The sequence below is a fragment of the Anser cygnoides genome, chromosome 2 (genome assembly GCF_040182565.1).
Source record: "Anser cygnoides isolate HZ-2024a breed goose chromosome 2, Taihu_goose_T2T_genome, whole genome shotgun sequence".
NCBI lineage: Eukaryota > Metazoa > Chordata > Aves > Anseriformes > Anatidae > Anser > Anser cygnoides.
Window position 1 is genome coordinate 79,392,252 of NC_089874.1, and position 18,515 is coordinate 79,410,766.

Consider the following 18,515-nt stretch of genomic DNA (forward strand, 5'->3'; position numbering starts at 1 on the left):
TATTCATGCTTCTCCATTGATTCTAAGGAGACTGGACTAAGCAATAAGGTTAAATATGAACATCATGCTTTTTACCTTATCTATTCCAACACAGTTCCTTTCTTACAAAAAAAATATAAATACATAAATAAATTTCAAAAAATCAGACTAAATATGACCAGTACAATGACAATATTTTTCCTTCATAGATCATCAGGAAAGTAAATTCTGAATTCTGAAAAGATTTCTCTATTTCCATGTACCTTTAAAAGAACCATTCTTTGACTTTTCACATCATACATAGTATTGTAGGAATTCCATTTTCATGATTAAAAAATAGAGTCGGGTTCTATTATGCTTCTACTACTCTCAGTGGTAATTATTAGCTTATTTAAAGTATTTTGCATGTATATTGGCCATAAATGTTGATTGTTATTTTCTTGTCTCTCTCAGCAATGTCATCATCCAGGGCTGATTTTGGAAACCATTGCACTAATTCATGATAAGTAAATAACTTGAGAATTTCTCTCTCATTTTTTCCCCATAGCCCAATGTATTTTATGTTTACTCATCAGAGAGACTGGCTGTACTATAAACAAGTAAAGAACTTAGGTAGGTGATCGTGATTACTTCTAGTGAATGAATGCTGGTGAATATTATCTATCCCATTACATTATCTGAACAAAACTCAAAGAATTATTTTACTATGGAGCTATATTTCTCACCCAAATTCTAATGGCATTCCACATTTTTACTTTTCAATCCAGCAGTTGTGAATAGTTTTAAGCTTGTTATTTATTATGAAAAAAAAAATAATCTTAAAACAGTTCTTCAGGAAAGAGGTTCATAAGTTTGGTATCTTAAAAATAATAACGATAATGTTGATAACAAAGTAAAAAAACCAACAACCACGTAAAAACTAATTCCTTGGTACTTGTAGGAAGATATTTTGCATCATGTTGATATATGAATTGATTTGGATACTTACATGCTTAAAGTAGTTTATATCTAAAGGTACAAAAAGGTTTGGTAAATTATACTTTGTAAATACAAAGAAGATATATTTTATGGAAGTGACATTCTCAGCTGTGGCAAAACTAACTTTTAAGACAACTGTATGTTACATTTCATGCTGGTACCTGTGGGCTTAAAAGAGTGAAGAGTAGCCTATAGTATGGAAAAAGGATTGAATGGTGGATGAAGATGAAACAAATAAATAAAAGTAGAAAACAATCATTTATGATACGTTACTGGCAACCAACAGAAATTATTCATTGAATATTCTCAGAAGCTTGTACCAAGTGCCTCAAACAAGAAGTTACTTAAAAGTTCCAAATCAACCCAAACTTTTTTGGATTTTACATAAGGATAAGTTTTTACCTACCAACTCCAGACATCTCCGGAATGCTGGCAGTGTACATGTCCTTGGTGAATTTTGGTTCATTGTCATTAATATCGTGGATTTTAATGATAAATTCAGACTCTGGCTCCACTTGTCTTCCAGTCTTTCTGTCTATAGCCTTGGCACGTAGCACATACAGGGACTTTTCTTCTCTGTCCAATTTCTTTGCAGCATGAATATCTCCTGTATTTTCATCTATAATGAACAGACTGCCAGCCCCATCTCCTGTTAATATGTATTTTAAATTTCCATCTCCTTTATCTTGGTCAGTGTGTAGCTTCAGGGAGGTAGAAAAGAAGAATTCTATAAATATATGTATTATTATTACAGACCAAATCATTCAGCATATATGAATAAGTCTGTACAATCTTGACTGTAATTGGGGTCAGCAGTGGTTATCTTCTGTTTCACTGTTGAAAAAATTACAAAATTGAGACTCAGTCATACACAAAAAATAGCTCTAAACAAATTTGTAAAGACATGAGGGGATGTAGAAGATATAGAGTAGAAGTTATGGAGTAATATTCAAAATTACTGTAAAACAAAAAATATTTCTTTCAATAACCTGTCCAGAAACTGATAGAAGTCTCATTTTTGAAGATGACATGGGGTGTAAAAAACTCCCAAGTTTCTATTTGGAGAACATAGCCTGTTTTCCCTTTTATTGACTGTTGATAATGCACCCAGTTGTCCTGTAACAAGGGACAAGGATTTGGGTCTTAAGGATAACAGCTTTTGAACTTATGTCACTTATAAAATCACTTATAAATCACTTATAAATATTCTGATTTAAACATCTTGTGTTTTAACCCTTCCCCCCACCTTTTTTTTTTTTTTTTTGAAACATCTCACCTCAGTTAATTACTTCCTTCCTTCTAGTCCTCTCCACATGGGAGGAATAATTCTCAAGAACACTAAGAGGTAAATTTTCAAAGCATTGAGTGGGGTTTAACAGCCTTTTTCCTAATACACTTCTCCATAAGAGTTCAAAACTGTATCTCTGTGAACTTACAGGCACTGATTCATTGCCATATAATGCCATTATGAAAAAGTGCTTAAAAACAGCCAAAGCAAGGCATTGAAGCTGACCCAGGCAGTAGAAGTTCTTATGGAATGCTCTTTTCTTGAATTCTACTTCTATAATTTCAGTTACAGGGGCACAATTCCATTTTATCTGTGGTATGTTTTCCTCAGATATATGTTTACTGTCACATTTGGCCACAGCTCAGTGACCTGAGTGTTTTTCAAACATGGATAGAAAGAATCTCAACTCAGTACTTCTTTGTTTTCTCTGAATAGAACAGTATGGTGTATCAACGACCTGGAAAAATATTGTTGAGTATCAGTGAAGGTTTTAATCTAGTTTGTCACGAAAGCCAGAATAGTTACTTTATGCCACTCTTTTCCTTGTTTCTCTATTTCTGTCAGTGCTTATCCCCATGTTTCATAACTAAGCCATTGCATCTTTCTATTACTCCACCTATATGAAAGGTGATTGTGGTGGATTTTGTTAAATTCTTTCACTTTTATTTTTTTCCTCTGATTTTACACTGTAGCCTAAAACTATTCACCATATGTGATCTGATTATTCTTATGTTAGAAATAAGACTATCAGATGACTATCAGATGACAGTTTTAGCACTTGTATTCAGTGTACATCTGTATTAAACCTCTGAAGATTCTTAAGGATTAAATACAGAGTGTTGAAAGAATTTAATAAGACGTGCATACAGCACTCAAAAAACAAAAACAAACAAACAAACACAAAAAAACAACACCTCACTGGCAACTTGCCAGCTCTACAGGTAATACAGAGAAAGCAAATTTAACAAATGTACCTTGACACAGAATGTGGAGCATTATGTAATTAATTTGCAGAGTTCAATAAAAGTATTTGATTATGATACATACTTGCATTTTCAGGAAAAAAAAAAAAAAAGATTTATTTTGCGTATCAGGTATACACAGTATAAATATATATAGTGTATTTCTTTGGGTCAGATGATTTTGTCTTGTGCCACACAGCACACTTTTCTGTTCACTAGGAAAGAGTGTACTTTCATTCTTGTTGAGATATTCTTCATCATGTGGCATAAATATAGCTTTCACCTTGAGGTACAATCTTCTTGAGGTAGAATCTTCTCAAAATATGCCAACTAAGTAACAGATCTTAGGACTGAAAAGCAACACCTGAATGTAGTTTTCTCATGAAGACAGGTCACCTTCCTTCTGAGTCTTAAAAACATTCAAGTGCATGCTACAAAGTCCTGTGTTGTTATGTGGCTCCTTAACACACTCAGCCATCCAGGGGAGCAGCCAGAAGAGCTGGGGTTGGGGTCTCAGAGAGAAATCCTATAGATCAGGAGAAGGAAAATCTCCTAGCAGTAGCATTGGATGGAGAAGGCAGCATGAGGGAGTGAGAGGAAGGATGGGGGTTGCATTAATGATGCTGAGGCCTCAGTAAAGCTAATACCCTTACTTAATGCTACTTAAACATTGTTAGTTCCTAGTGCTAACATCAGTCAGACATGTAAGTTCTTAAAAGTTGAGTACACATTCCATGTTTATTTTTTATTTCCCCTACACATGTATATATTCCAACATACAGTTATTAATTTACATTTCTATGACTAGTCTATTGTTATGTGGCTTAAACTAGACTGTGATCCACAAGTATTATCTCCATGGTAGCCTGTGTGGCAGACAGAGAGGGAAGAGACTTAACTGTCAGGAGCCCTGGTCTTTAATTGCAAGTAGTGCTGTGCAGGGGAGGAATGTAATTTTTTCAGAGAACTAGAAGTTTCCCACATTTAAAGATAAGCAACCATTACTGAAACAAAATATCACATGGTTTTGAGCTAAGAAATTAAAGGAAAAAGGGGACAGGGAGTGGAATTAAATTTTTGTATTGTTTGTTTTGATTTAGAACAGAAAAAAAAATTATCCATTTAAACAGGAATGTTTTGTATGTGTGGAATTATATGATAAATAATAAGTACATAATATACATTTTATTTTTACTAGAAATTATATCTGGAATATTACTTTAATATAATTTTATTTGAAATTGTAGTAATAACATAGTTCGTATTTGAAGACCTGTTAAATGCTTCCCCCAGGCAGCTCTGGTACATAAAGAATCTTTCAGGGAGTATAAAGTGTCCTTAAAGTCAGCATTTTCCTTAGCAAGATTCCAAATTTTGCTATTTGCATTTTTTTTTTTTATTCCTACAGACTCTTTCTAGACTTGGACAGCTGGTCATCTGCTGAAAACAGATCATGTATACTAAAAGACACATGCAGATGGGTAACAGAGATCCAGGCTGTGAATGTAAATAGTATTAGCTTGCCAATCTCATTTTGATTGCTCATATGAACAGCTCTGCTGGTGATCTAAGGTAAATGACCTCTTGCAATGGGGCAATGATGAGCAAGTAGTGAGTTCACTGATCTTTTCTATACTAACAAGTGGTTCTGGAAAAATATTACATCTGTCCACTGCCATTCCCTTATCCTGCCTCTCAATTATGCATAGGTCCTCAGAGAATAGGTTACTTTCTTTTATCTGTCTTTTCAGACTACCCACAAAGATGGCAGGTAGCTCAAACTGTGACAGCTATTTTAACCTTCCTCTTTATCTCATGTTTCTACCAAATGATAAATAGGATTTTCAGACATGAAAAATTTGGGAATAGAATGTGATTTCCTCACAACAGAGAATTCTATATCCTACTGCCCACTTCCTGTTAGTAAGATCACTTTAAGTGCAGTTGCAAACTATGACTTATTCCACATGTAAAGATTTCTAATTCCTATGAATGTTATGGTTTGTATTTAGCATTTGAGAACCTTTATTTGTCTGTGATTTAAGTTTGCAACATTACAGTTTGTGGAAAAAAATATGGATTATTTCTATATTGAAAAAAAAAAAAAAAAGACGACATTATCCAGCATCTTATAGGAATAAAATACTAGTTGTGTAAAACATAATAATCACACTATTCTCTCACTATAATAAATTTTTTTGAGTACAAAATACTACTTTTCAATTTATGAAAAAAAAAGTAGCTTCACATAAGATTGTAGAAGTTCATGCAAAATAAGAGTAGCAAGGGATACAGTTATAAAAAGATGCTGCAACTTAATTTTGACCAGTTTATATTGTGTTTCTTTGCGACTGTGAATTTTTTAAATTTTACATATTTGTAATATAAAATAAGTTCTCATCTTTTAAAAGTTTATTTGTCCTACAGAAAGCCTACAGAAAATCGCCTACAGAAAATCAAAATCAAAAATGTTTTAATGTTTACAAAGTATTGTGCCTTTTATTCACTAAAATGAAGGAACAAGAACAGGATACTTTTCTAAATCCTTTTGCCAGATTTAGTAAATAGCATTAAATGCAAAATACTTCTTCTTCCTATTGTTATTATTATTATTAAACCATTTATGTGTGTAAGGGAGGATCATTTGTCCAAACTAGGTAAACGGTCTGCATGCTTTTAATTTGAAGTAATTTTTTACTGCCATGGTTTCCCTATGTTTTCCAGAGCCAGCAGGTCTGGGGAGGTCCATCAGTTACTAGGAGCAGAAAGTCATACCTGTTGAAATATTTATTGTTGTTGTTGTTGTTTTTGTTGTTGTTTTATTCTACAAGTTCCTATTTCTCAATTTGGGGTGGGGTAGGTTAACAAGCAAGTTCTATGTAGGTAGGAAATAAAGCTGCCAAATGTGTCCTTTCTCATATCATAAACTGTTCATTCTATAATCTCTGCAAGGAGCTAGCAGGTCAGAGGAGAACCATGAAATACTTTGATAAAGGAAAAATAAAAAAATAATAATAACAATAACAATAAAATCCAGCAGCAACAACAACAAAACAGATATTAGATTACTCGGTATATAGTGACCACACTGATAACAATAAGATATCCATTCCATTCAATATACAGCATGGAGTCACCTGAAATATTTTGGAATGAAGATGTAACTTAGAAGATGCACTGATGAGTATCTTTATTTCTTGTTATCCTTTTGCACATATTTCTTTTTCTGTAGTGTGGCTGGCTAAATACATTTTCAACACAACTTCTCCTGAGAATCATCAGAGAAAAAACATAGGTAATTGTTATGACAACTACCTATTTCTGTAACAATGTATGTATTATAAATATGAGTATATTTATAAATGTTCTCTTAATCTTTTTTTTTTTTTTTTTCCCATAGGAAAAGTTGGCATCTCAACTGTCTATCCAGTTCTGCAAAACTGATATTTTGTGTGATGTGATGATTAAGATCATGATTTTCCCAAAATAAATCTTGACATAAATTTATATGGGACCATGTTACTGGGATTTGCAATAAGTAAATGAGTAGAAGAACAAAAAATTATCTTTAAAGGTGTGTAGCATAATTTTATTTCCCTGAAATCAAGTACTTTTCTCCTTTGGCTTACATTTCACCTTCATGCAGCACTCGGCATATGGTAGTTTTATGCATATCGGCAGATGGTAGTTTTAACACATACCTTCCTGCTTTCAGGAAGTATTTTGTTTGATTATGCCAAACTGAAACTTCTTTCAAACCAATGTCATTACACACGGTACAAAAGATACTGGTATGCTTTGGAGGGAAAAGCAATTTCTTAACTGATCAAGTTCAAGAATTGGTATGGAATGGTAAAAGGGAAAGTACAGAGGAAAAAAAAGATTGTTGTCTTAGGAAAGAGACCAACATTTAAAAGCTCTTGACTATTTCTTGTTAATTCAATTTTATTTCACTAAATTTTGTGTAAACTGTGTAGCTGATGCTTCTTATTTCCTTGTAATAGAAAGTAACTCTTTTCAAGTTAGGCAGACATAATCGATGTAAGACAATGGAAGAGGGGAGAATCAATGGGTTCAGTTAACAAACCATACAGTGTTATGAATGAATTTACCCCAGGGAAAAAAAAATAATGTTTCTAACTGCTGTTGTAGATGAAAAGGAGAAAAAAAGAGCAAGACGAGCTACTTATGACTAACAAGATTGTTATGAATAGAGTGCAGACATTTATTTAGAGAGGAATGAGGGGAAAGTAAGGACAAAGACACCTCCAGGAGAGGGTAGATCCATGCTTACATTGTGGCAGGACTGTACTAATGTTTACAATGTAGATGGTCTGCAGTTTGCCTCTGTATCCTAGAATCTTAGAATCCTAGAATGTTTTGGACTGGAAGGGGTCTTAAAGTTGGACCATGCAGTTCCAATCCCCCTGCCATGGGTGGGGACAACTTCCACCAGACGAGGCTGCTCAAAGCCCCATCCAACCTGACCTTGAACACTTCCAGGGATGGGGCATCCACAGCTTCTCTGGGCAACCTGAGGCCTCACTACCTTCACAGTAAAGAACTTATTCTATCTAATCTAAATAGATATATTTAGTTTAGTTTAGCCTTCCAACCTCTTTTATTTTAAAGCCATTACTCCTTGTCCTATCATTACACTCCCTGACAAAGTGTCCCTCTTCTTTCTTATAGGCTCCCTTTAGGGGGGAACTGGAAGGCTGCAATGAGGTCTCCCTGGAACCTTCTCTTCTCCAGACTGAACAACCCCAACTTCCTCATCCTGTCTTCATAGGAGAAGTGCTCCAGCCCTTTGATCATCCTTGTGGCCATGCTCTGAACTCACTCTATCAGGTCCATATCCTATTCTTGTGCTGTGTGACCCAGAGCTGAATGCAGTACTCCAGGTAGCATCTCAGGAGAGCAAAGCAGAGAGGGAGAATCACATCCCTCGACCTGCTGGCCATGCTTCTTTTGATGCAGCCCAGGATACAGTTGGCTTTCTAGGCTGAAAGCACACACTGCCAGCTCATGCTGAGCTTTTCATCAACCAGCATCCCCAGATCCTTCCCCTCAGAGCTGCTCTCAATAAATGGTATAGGAAACCAAAAATGGTATACTGCAGTTCTTTTCTCGACTGTCTTCATCTATGCAGTTTTCTCCAGTAGAGGAACCTGATATTCCACAATATCACTATTTGTTTAGTAGAAAGTATGTTAATATATGTTACTTCCATTCTTAAGCGAAGATACCTATTGGGTGATTACTGTCATCAAATTGACACTTTTTTTTATCACTACTTTGGTAAATTTTGTATTAGTGGGAGAAGAAGGCCCCAGTGATTTCCACATTGTTGTGGAAAAACTAGTACCTGAACACAAGCAAGCCTCTTCAAGGATATGTCCAAGATGCTGGACTGTATGGGGATGCAGTCACAAACAGAATGCAGGGTGAAAATACAGAATTTATAAGTCAGAAATCTCAAATGTGTGATAAGCTGAATGCATAGATAGGAAGGTGATTGATATCTGACCTGGAAGACAACTGAATTCCTGGACATGCCTGGGCCCAAATGCCTGAATCTTCAAACTCTCTAACTTTCTGATTGCAGGCTAGAAAGAGCTCCAATTTATCTCAACTGTTTTTACTTGCTCTCCACAGACCAGAACAGGGAAGAATTGGAGGAATATGTAAACCCAAGCCTTTTCTTTGTGTGAGGAAGCAGTGTTGACTCCCACAGATTAGATATAGTTATGGCACATTACCTTTCTTCCTGTGTTCAGTGCCAGTATCATTGCTTTGTATTTTTTTTTCAGTATTTTGTGTATTTTGTGTTCCTTCTAATTTGCTATTCACTGTTTTATAAGTAGAAGTAAGAGGTTCTTTGTACAAAAATCCTACAAATTTCATTAGAAAATTGTAATATCCTTACAGTATTTTTAGATTCATCCTGTAGAACTGTGAAGTCATTTTTATAAATTCTGTTAAAGTGCTATGATAATCAAAAAGACTTAACTCCATTTCACATACAATAGTTGTATGAAGTCACATTTCAAAGGAGCTTACTCTACTGCAGTCTTTGTTACATCTTTGTACCTTCACTAATAAAGTTAAATTGTATTTATATCTGCACAAAGTGTTGAAATTGTTTATGGTAAGTTTGTGTATGTCCAGATATGTATTTTTGATGATTGATGCAGTAGCATACTGCATTCTCTTTGTTAATCTTGGCTGGAACTGAGTTTTGTTAAAATGTGTATTATTCAAATGTGTTTCTTAAAGGAGGACATTAGGTGTTCTTGCTGTTTTGTTTTCTTCCAACTGCTGGAGGCATAACAATAAAAATGTACAGTGTAAATGTTGCTGGTTAGTTTGGTTTGAGGCTATCACAAGTCAGCAGGGGAAACTTGGAACCTATAAAAGACAAAGATTTTTTTCCCTGTGAAACTGAAAGCTGATCCAAGATTTATACTGATATTGTCTTTTCATACCAAATAGATTTCTGTTTAAGGTTTTGCTGAACCATAGCACAGCTGTCCGAACACATCTCTGTTTTTTTATATTTCATGTACAATTTATGCCTCAGATGGAAACATTTCTTCCCCCCAAAACACTGTATATTCAGTCTCTCAGTTCCTAGTGCAGTTCTTTGCACATGCCAGTCACAACTTTGTCTTTGCTACTGTCTTCTCCTTGAGTTTACATTTCATAACATTGTTTTCTCTATGCAAAAGACTCATTCCATGTATAATTTTAGTCTGAAATACTTTTCTATAAAATTAACATAATGTATCAGTATAACAGTTTGTCAGCTAGGAAATACTGTGTTTTGTCTGTAATATATCCAGACTGACTCTAGAAAATATATAGGGAAGCCACATTAGTCTACACATTCCATAAACAAACAAGTGGCAAAGTGTTGTATTTAATATGATTCTTTCAAATATTCTTATATCTTCTTAAATGTGAAAGCAATAACCATAAGCAATAGGAAGGGACAGGGAAGCATAAACTGTTAAGATATGTCCAAAGTGGGAAGTCACACAATGGCCCTTTCATAAAGGAAAGAAAACAAAGTTTCTGTACTTGTAAGGTTCTTCAGGCATCTTGTAAGACAATCTCTAGCCAAAGCTTCTGGGCTGAGGGAAGTAACACAGGAAAATACAGCCTCACACGTATTTTAATTTAACACAACCACGAGCCTATATTCATCAGATTTATATTCATATATGGTGATTGTATGACGCTATTTATTCTGAAGCTATGGCATAGAAAATATTGAGTTTTCCAAGGCAGCCCAATATGTATTGAAGCACATACTGGTTTGACCCCAGTAGTCTTGACTGTAATTATCACTCTAACATTACTCCAAGTCAAGAAGTTGATGTATATGGAGGTGGTAAAGAACACAGCAGTTAAGGAGGAGGATAGATGAGTATTAAAAATAAAATAGAACAAAATAAAACAAAATGAAATTCATACCAAAAGTGCAAGAAGTGTACTTGAAATAAAAACTTATACCACCTCCGCCAATGCCAAAATCTTCCCTAAAATATGTTGAGTGCTAGTAACAGGTAGGATATTACCCACTACCCTAATTATATTATTTCAGATCACCTTGTGAGATATACAGCATCTGGGATATAGCACCAACAGCAATATTCTCTTTCAATCTTCCAATATTCTCCTTCATTAGCATTTTAACTAATTAAAAAATCTAAAGACATCTTAATAACTGCAGTTGTTCTTCAGTTTGGGTTGCAGTAGCAATATCTGCATCGGCTTAATTTTCTGTTCATGTGTGTTTAATCAAAAGTTTTACATATTTGTTAAATGGCAATGTATTTACCTGACGCGAATTTGTGACATCCGCACAAACTTCTTAATTAAACAACCTAACTCTGTGTGTGGTGATAACCTAAGTGACTGTATATTAAACAAGGCAAATGACATTTACTTTTCTTATCTTCTGTTTTCCAGCATCTGGTTCTTGTGTTCGGCTGTCTATTGTTACAAATTCTCTAGAGAATCATTTTGTGAAAAATACTGCCAACACCAGCTGCAGGTGCCGATTTTAGCTTAGTGAGTAGGGGTAAATCTGGTTTTCATTTAGTAAGGGTTGAGTAGAATTCTTAGTAGCCTTTTGGTGCTGCGATACAAACGAAATATGGGGAAATTCATTCCCTCCACCCCCACCTCCTCCCTACACCTGGGGATTAGTGTACTGGAAATCAGAACCACTTTCTCTTCTTCCCCTGCATGTCCTACATCTCCTGTACCCTACATGTTAAGCTGTTAAGTTGCAGAGAAATCTGAAAAAGTGGGCACATTCTTATTTCTGTATAATGAAATGGATTTCAGAGCATGTAGAATTTGCATTTTTTTATTTTTGTTCAATTCTCCAAATCAACAGATGACCTGTAAGTTTTCAGCCTAATTATTATTTTTTTTTTTTAACAGTTTGCCACATATTGTCATTTGGCTGTTCCAAAAGATGAGATACAGGATTACAGTAAATTACTATAGTCATCAATTATGTCCACAGATCAGAAATTATCACACCACAACTCAACATCAAGCGCTGTCACTTTAATCAATCCCTGGAGCTGTTGGTAAATCCATCATTATTTTAAAGACTTCACAATAAGACAGGATATTTTTCTCATAGATTTTTTTTTGAACCAGAAACTTCTGGGTGAAATGTTTCAGTACCTGTGGTGTCTTGCAGTCCAAGAGGCAAAAAAAATGCATGCTACCTCCAAAAGATGGGCACAGAGGCACAGAGAAATAAAAGCTCTAGCACTGAAAGCAGTATGAGTTTGTCATATGGATGAATTGACCTTTGCCCTTCTTTACCAAAAAGCTTCAAATTGCAATAAAAAAATGCATTTTTCCTAAGTTCCTGCTCTGCAATCCTTTGTTAATGCTCAATTGTTGGCAAAGTTAACCAAACAACAGGCTGAAATTAATTTAAGGTACTACATTTTTTCTCTATCCTGCAGGCTGTGTTGGAAATGCAAATTGTCACACTCACCAAAGGTTACTCAGTGAAAGTATATTGTACAATTATCATTCATCTTTTGCATTTCTCAGTCTGAATGTAGTTCCCCTAGCCCGTCCCTGCTCCAAGACGCACATGTGTTTGCCTAGCTATAGGTAAAATCTGAGGTACAAATTCTCAAAGGTGGGTATGTCAGGGAGTAATATCTGAAATCAGCAGGGGACATAAAAAGCACCAAGCCTTGACTCTGTTGTGCGATGTAGCTTCCAAAGTGAAGCTACTGTTTCAGGAAGAGTATCCTGAAGAAAACAGCAGTTAGGAAAGAAAAATTAGTAGTTAGGAGAGAATATAGGGTCAGTTGTTTTGCTATTCCTTAGTTGTAACTGACTTAGTATTTACTGCAATTTGCATTACCTGCTTTTACGGTTCATTTTTATCTTGTTCCAAAATACCATCTTTGGAAGGTCATTCCTATAACAATGGCAAGGACAGGGTGGTGGCTGAAATAGTTACCAAAACAACTTCATTATTTTCCTAGCATGAGTGAGCCTGGTAAGCACCATGCCTTTTAAAGAAGGCCTGAGACAGGCTTTCAGGTTCAGCCTAAACCACAGGCTAATTGTACCTGTCTGATAAAGCATGAAGACTGTGGCCTAGCGGAAAGCCGGAGTAAGGCTGCCTGGGGCTTCTAATGAAAACTCTACAAAAGACAAGCAGGGAATAGAGCAGCCAAAGCATAAGGCTGAAACCAAGCATAAAGCCCTGCAGACCAACAGTGCCACTTCACAAAGGGTATGTTTAATTTAATAGCTGAATCTGCAATGTGGAACAGATGAGATAAGATAAATATGGAGACATTAGACAATGCAGCAGCTGTTGGGCTTTTGGGGTGTTTTTTATTTTTTAATTTATTTTGGTTTTGGTTTGGTTTGGTTTGGTTTTCTTTATTTTTTTAGAGTCTCAGAGCAAATATTAATGAAAAGGAAACGCATCAGGGTATGCACAAAACATGAGATTAATGTCAGTTTAACAGCATGGCTAATCAAAGTGTTTACATCTGGTTAAAGCAGATAAAAATCTTAAAGTAACGATGCAAATTTCATATTAACTTAATGGAAGAAAAAAAAAAGGATTTTGAGGGGAAGTTGAGACTTCAATACTGACTGTATCCTTTGCTGAAATGTAGTTTTGGTAGTTACTCAGTACTTTGGAGAAGCACAGAGCACACAAAGTAAAACTGCTAGTTTTGCTAATTATCCTATCACTTTATCTGAAGTAAAATGTTGATCATTGTCTTGTTGACCATGTCTCATGTTGGAGACAGGCTTTAAGACAGAACTTGAGATTCTGCTAGTATTCAGAAGGCGGGATCAGGGGTGCTTTTTTTTTTTTTTTTTTTTTTTTGACTCTGGGTATGTGCAGTTATTTCTTCCTTGATTTTCTCTTAAATAAGTAAGCCCTGCCAATGTGCTGAATTTTTTCCTGTGCAGTGACTTTTCAGTTCTTTCTCTAACAGTTCTCATTGACTTGTTCTGTGACCTCAAATAACTGTTTCAACTCTGATGCAGTTTATTCCTCAGATAAATGTATATGATATAATTTTCTAGTTCACCATAGGTGTGTTTAATAAACATAAAATACTTTGAGATATTTTGTTGAAAGGTACTTACACAAATGTAAAACATTAACAATAATCGTTAATAATAATCATATTTTTTCTCTTTTATCCTTGTCTAAAACATCTGAATCAATACATTCTTTTTCTTGAAAACATATACATATATATAAATATTCTCAAAAAATAAAAAATAAAAAAATAAAACCAAAACATAAAATTACCTTAGAGTGTGGGGTTTTGTTTTGTTTTTCACATCAAAGTTAAACCAGATTTAGCCACCTCTACAAGGAAAGTTAGGCACAGTAGCTCTAATAGAATGAAAACAGAGCAGGTCATTTTTGTTCCTTTCCATTACCAGTATTTATGAAGGGCTTAAGAATTTCTTCTGGAATAGATTCAGACTTTGCCTTTCACTTCATGCCTTTTTGCATGTGATTCTAAATCTTCCATATGAAATGGGAATCAGACTGTGACCTCTTCTACTTCACAATTACTAGCCTGTACAGGGACAAATATATTTTCATGGTCTGTGAAACTTAGAGTGACAGTGAAAAAAATTTAGTGATTTATTCTGCTTTCTTACATCCCCACTTCCATTTACTTCAGTGACTGTATATAAACACTAGTTTGTGTGACAAACACCTTTTTATATGAATGTTATTGTCCACAACCTTTGTTTATATCTAATTAACATCTGTTTAAAATATCTAACCATGTATGTTTTTCTTTAATTTTAGATTTTTGTATTACAGAGAACATACCCTCCAAGTTTTTTTTGTTTTTTTTTTTTTTCAATTTTTGATTTAAAGGTTCTTTAGTTTCAGCATTTCAAAGTCAGATGCTGCAGTCGTAGAATGACAAGGTAATCAAATACTTTCTATATTTTACTTTTTATTTGTTAATTCAGACCTATCAGTCAAGTACCTGATCCAATTATTTTTGAAGTTTTAATGCTCTTTTACCTCTCGGTATGTGACAGTGTTTATCCATCACAAATGCTTATTAAAAAGAAAAATATGCTTACTTCCACAATCCCTTTAAGAACTATCAGAAAAGCACCATTTTTAAAGCTCGTGTCAATACAAGCAACATTTTAAACAGTTTGGTACAGTGCTAATGATACCTAAGCTGCACAGAAGTTGTAAACCAGAACTTTCTTATAAGAATTAAATTCATTCTCAGTATAAAGAAAGTATATATATTTCTGCTCTTAGTAATAAATATGTAGCAATAACTAAAAGTTCCCGTAGCAAAAATGGCTACCGAAAATGCCAACAATCAGAAATCTTAAGTTAGATAAATGCATTTTATGCCTGGTTGTATAGAAATGTAACAATATCCCACTTAACACTTCCATGTTTGTCATTTTTACGAATTAGGAAAAGTAAAATCAATCATTTATATCACAAATTCGAGCACTGAATCACTGTTCACCAGGTAGGTATCTATATTTGGTTTTATTGTGTTCTGCCTTTTCATAATGTGCCTTCATATTTTATTCAACCCAATAATCCCAAGCCCTGTTTTTAATCAAATGATTTTTTGATTCATCACCTTTTCCATGCAATTCTAGAGCTTTTTTGTTATATTACATTTGACTACTTGGACATATACATGTTCTAAGAAAAAGCTTCATTAGGTAAATGTAATTGACAATTACATTTTAAAAACAGAAAATATAAATGGTACATAGGGTAAGCATTCAATCAAATTTTATTACATCACAAATTACTTTTATGGCAAGGTTTGGCTAAAATTTTATTTTTGTAACTGAACCAACCCTTCCAAAGAACTCTTTGAGAGTTCTAATAAGTTAAGTTCTAATACTTAAACAGAGGGGAATTGATGTAATTTCTCCTAAGGTTCCTTCTGTGGAAGTGGAGAATGTAGAGTAACAATTTATTTTCAATTAAAGCTAAAACTCATTTAATTATGTCAGCCCGATATTCATTTTCATTTCATTTCAAAAATGGCATCATGGTTCCATATGAAAATGACATCATGGTTCCACCTGAACATGGCATGCTTGTTCCTGAGATGTGAAGCAAGATAAGGAGGAATTTGTAACTTCTGCAAAGTTCACAGAGGTCAGAATGCTTTCTCAATCTTTTTATTACATCCTGCTCTGTTTAAAAATAAAAAAAATAAAATAAAATAAAAGGCAAACAAACAAAACAACATACGTACAACAACCAAACAGAAAAGAGAATTTAAGCTGAGTTAACTGACCACAGATTGATTGAGAGAACAGACATTACCTTAGCGTGCTTATGTTGTTTTGGTGATACATAAAGGATTTGACCACAGTTATGCATTTCTGCAACTGACAAGAAATCACAGATTCCTCTTCTGATTGATACCCAGCATAGTGTTAAATTGACTGATTATTTTAGCTACGTTAACGTATTTTTCAGTTTCTAGAAGGCTGAAATGTGTGATGATTCCTGCAATGGACAGGAGTTGATGTATCAGATGCACACAAGAAGAAAAGCCTTGCTGTTCTGACAGTTGCTTGTTGACAGCTCCTCTGTTTGTCTTCGAGGTGACTATCCATAGACCTTTTTCCGACAGACAAGATGTTGCACAATACCACCATCTGATGCAGTCAAATTGCCCTTTCTGAGTAGTCACATACTGATTTGCTCTGGTGGGTTTTACACTCTTTTTATAACTAGACTGGCAGATAGCAGTAAACCACAACTTAGACAAAATACTTCCCCTTTTCAGAATCAGTCCTGTAATGTAATCCATACAATAAATAAAGAGAATCATGAAAAGTATCTTGTGGAATACATTTTCCTCGCCCTCCCACCTTTTTTTTTTTTTTTCCCCACAGTAAATGATTGCCTGATAACAGGTAATGATAGGTCTGCAGATTACTGCTAGTCTAAACTTCTCTTCCCACTCACTTAAAGCTGCAAAGCTAGGAAATGCCAGCCTGTGAAGGTGTAATAAGATGCTAAGGCTATTCTACAAATAACAGTTACCTATTTTGGCAGGTCCATGAGCCAGCTGGAGCTTTGAAACAGGCCTGTGTAGCAGGTCTTTTAACATAAGAATCTTGCCAAGACCAAGAGTCTTTTAAGTTTAGAAAAGCCAGTTTTAGGAAAATGATAAAATCACAACTGAAAGTTACTACTGGAGATGGAAGAGAACTCAATTCTCCATGTCCACAAATATTTTAATCTTTTTTTTTTTTTTTTAAATCTTTTAACTTCCAGCCTTGGTTTTTGTTAGCTTCACAACACCCTCAACCCAGAAAAGTCTATAGACGGGGGAGAATCTACACTTTGGGCACCAGTTCTCCTGTTTCTGTTGTCCTGGCCCACCTCACAAGTGCTCTGAGTGCACCAGGAGGATGGATGTTGTGGTTGAGCAAAGAGCACTGTACAATGAGACTCCACAGAGTAGTCTTTGTTGCTATACTGAGAACCAGGTGAGTGCAATTTTTAAGGGAGAAATTTTACACATCAGAAGGAGCATAGAGGGAGGAAGAAAGGGAAAAGAGGAATTATTATTGTTTTGCCTTTATTGTACCATCTTGTTTTGGCTTTGGCTTTAAAAGTAACTGGGTAGTTTGTTGGATAATTGTGTTTATGCTAGGGGTGAAGCGTTAATTAGCCTTGTTAAATTTGAGGGAAAAGGAGAAGATGGGAGAGGAGAGAAGAGGAGTGGAGGAAAACAGGGATTTCCTCATTTTTTTATGTCTTTGAGCTTTTTTTTTTTTTTTTTTTTTAACGAGACTTTTAGCTGGTTTAGCATTTAAACTTGGAAAACACACCGAGTCCTTGAAAACAGAAAAGATAGGGACCTAAAGAGGTAATCCATAGCATCTTCCTTCCTCCAGGCAGGATCAGAGTGGAGTTTCTGGCATTCTGGCATGAGTTTATTAATCTGTTCTGAAAACCTCCAGTATAGAGATACTTCCATCCCTTTGGCTGATATTTCCCCAATGTTTCACTATATTTACTGTATTTACCATCAAAAAAACTTTCCTGATGTTGAATATAATACCTTCATAACATGAACCCATTTTCTTTCCTTGAACACAACAAGAACAAGAAAATTTTTTTTTCAGCAGTCCTTTATGCGTTTGAAAAAATGGAGGTGAGATTTCATGAAAGTTGCTCTATCTGTGCAAACAATGCAAGCTCACTATTATTATTCATGTATTTGAAGACTTTGATCATTCCATTTGGTTTCAGAAATGAATCTTCATTTTGTGGAATATAATGTCCAAATTTGATTGAAAAATTCTAGTTTAGGCCTATCATTGTAATGTAACGTTGCTGATATTTCTACTTCAATTGTCTATGCTTGGACTGTGCATTATGGGATTAGATCTCTTCAAGTGTTTTTGAAACTTCAATTAAAAATGTATTTAGGTTGTCAGAAATGATCAGCTATCATTTATCCAGAATAAAACAGTCTTATTGTTTTTCAAAAATGTGTAATCTGTCTTTTACCACTTTCTTCCCTGCCATTCCAGCCTTCCTTTTAAAAGCAGCCATGAGATTTATTGAAAATTTAAGTACTTTTTGACAAAAATAATTTTTTCTCATACCAGTTTTATGTTGGAAGCCTCTGGAAATTTTGATATTTTTAAATGAGGAAAACTATGACTTTTCATTTGTATTTGTAGTTAAGTTGTGTATGTATCTGGAGACAGGGATTTCTTGCATGTTTGTGGTT

The 18,515-nt window shown here is 34.7% G+C and overlaps 1 protein-coding gene across 4 annotated transcripts in view; it reads right to left on the reverse strand.

Annotated features, from left to right (window-relative positions):
* CDH9 (cadherin 9) overlaps positions 1-18,515 on the reverse strand; it is a 103,030-nt gene that overhangs the window by 44,383 nt on the left and 40,132 nt on the right. For all 4 annotated transcript variants that reach the window (XM_048048413.2, XM_048048415.2, XM_048048412.2 and 1 more), the window contains one exon: positions 1,364-1,658. In XM_048048413.2, coding sequence (XP_047904370.2) covers positions 1,364-1,658 — 295 coding nt within the window. The remainder of the gene's footprint in view (positions 1-1,363; positions 1,659-18,515) is intronic.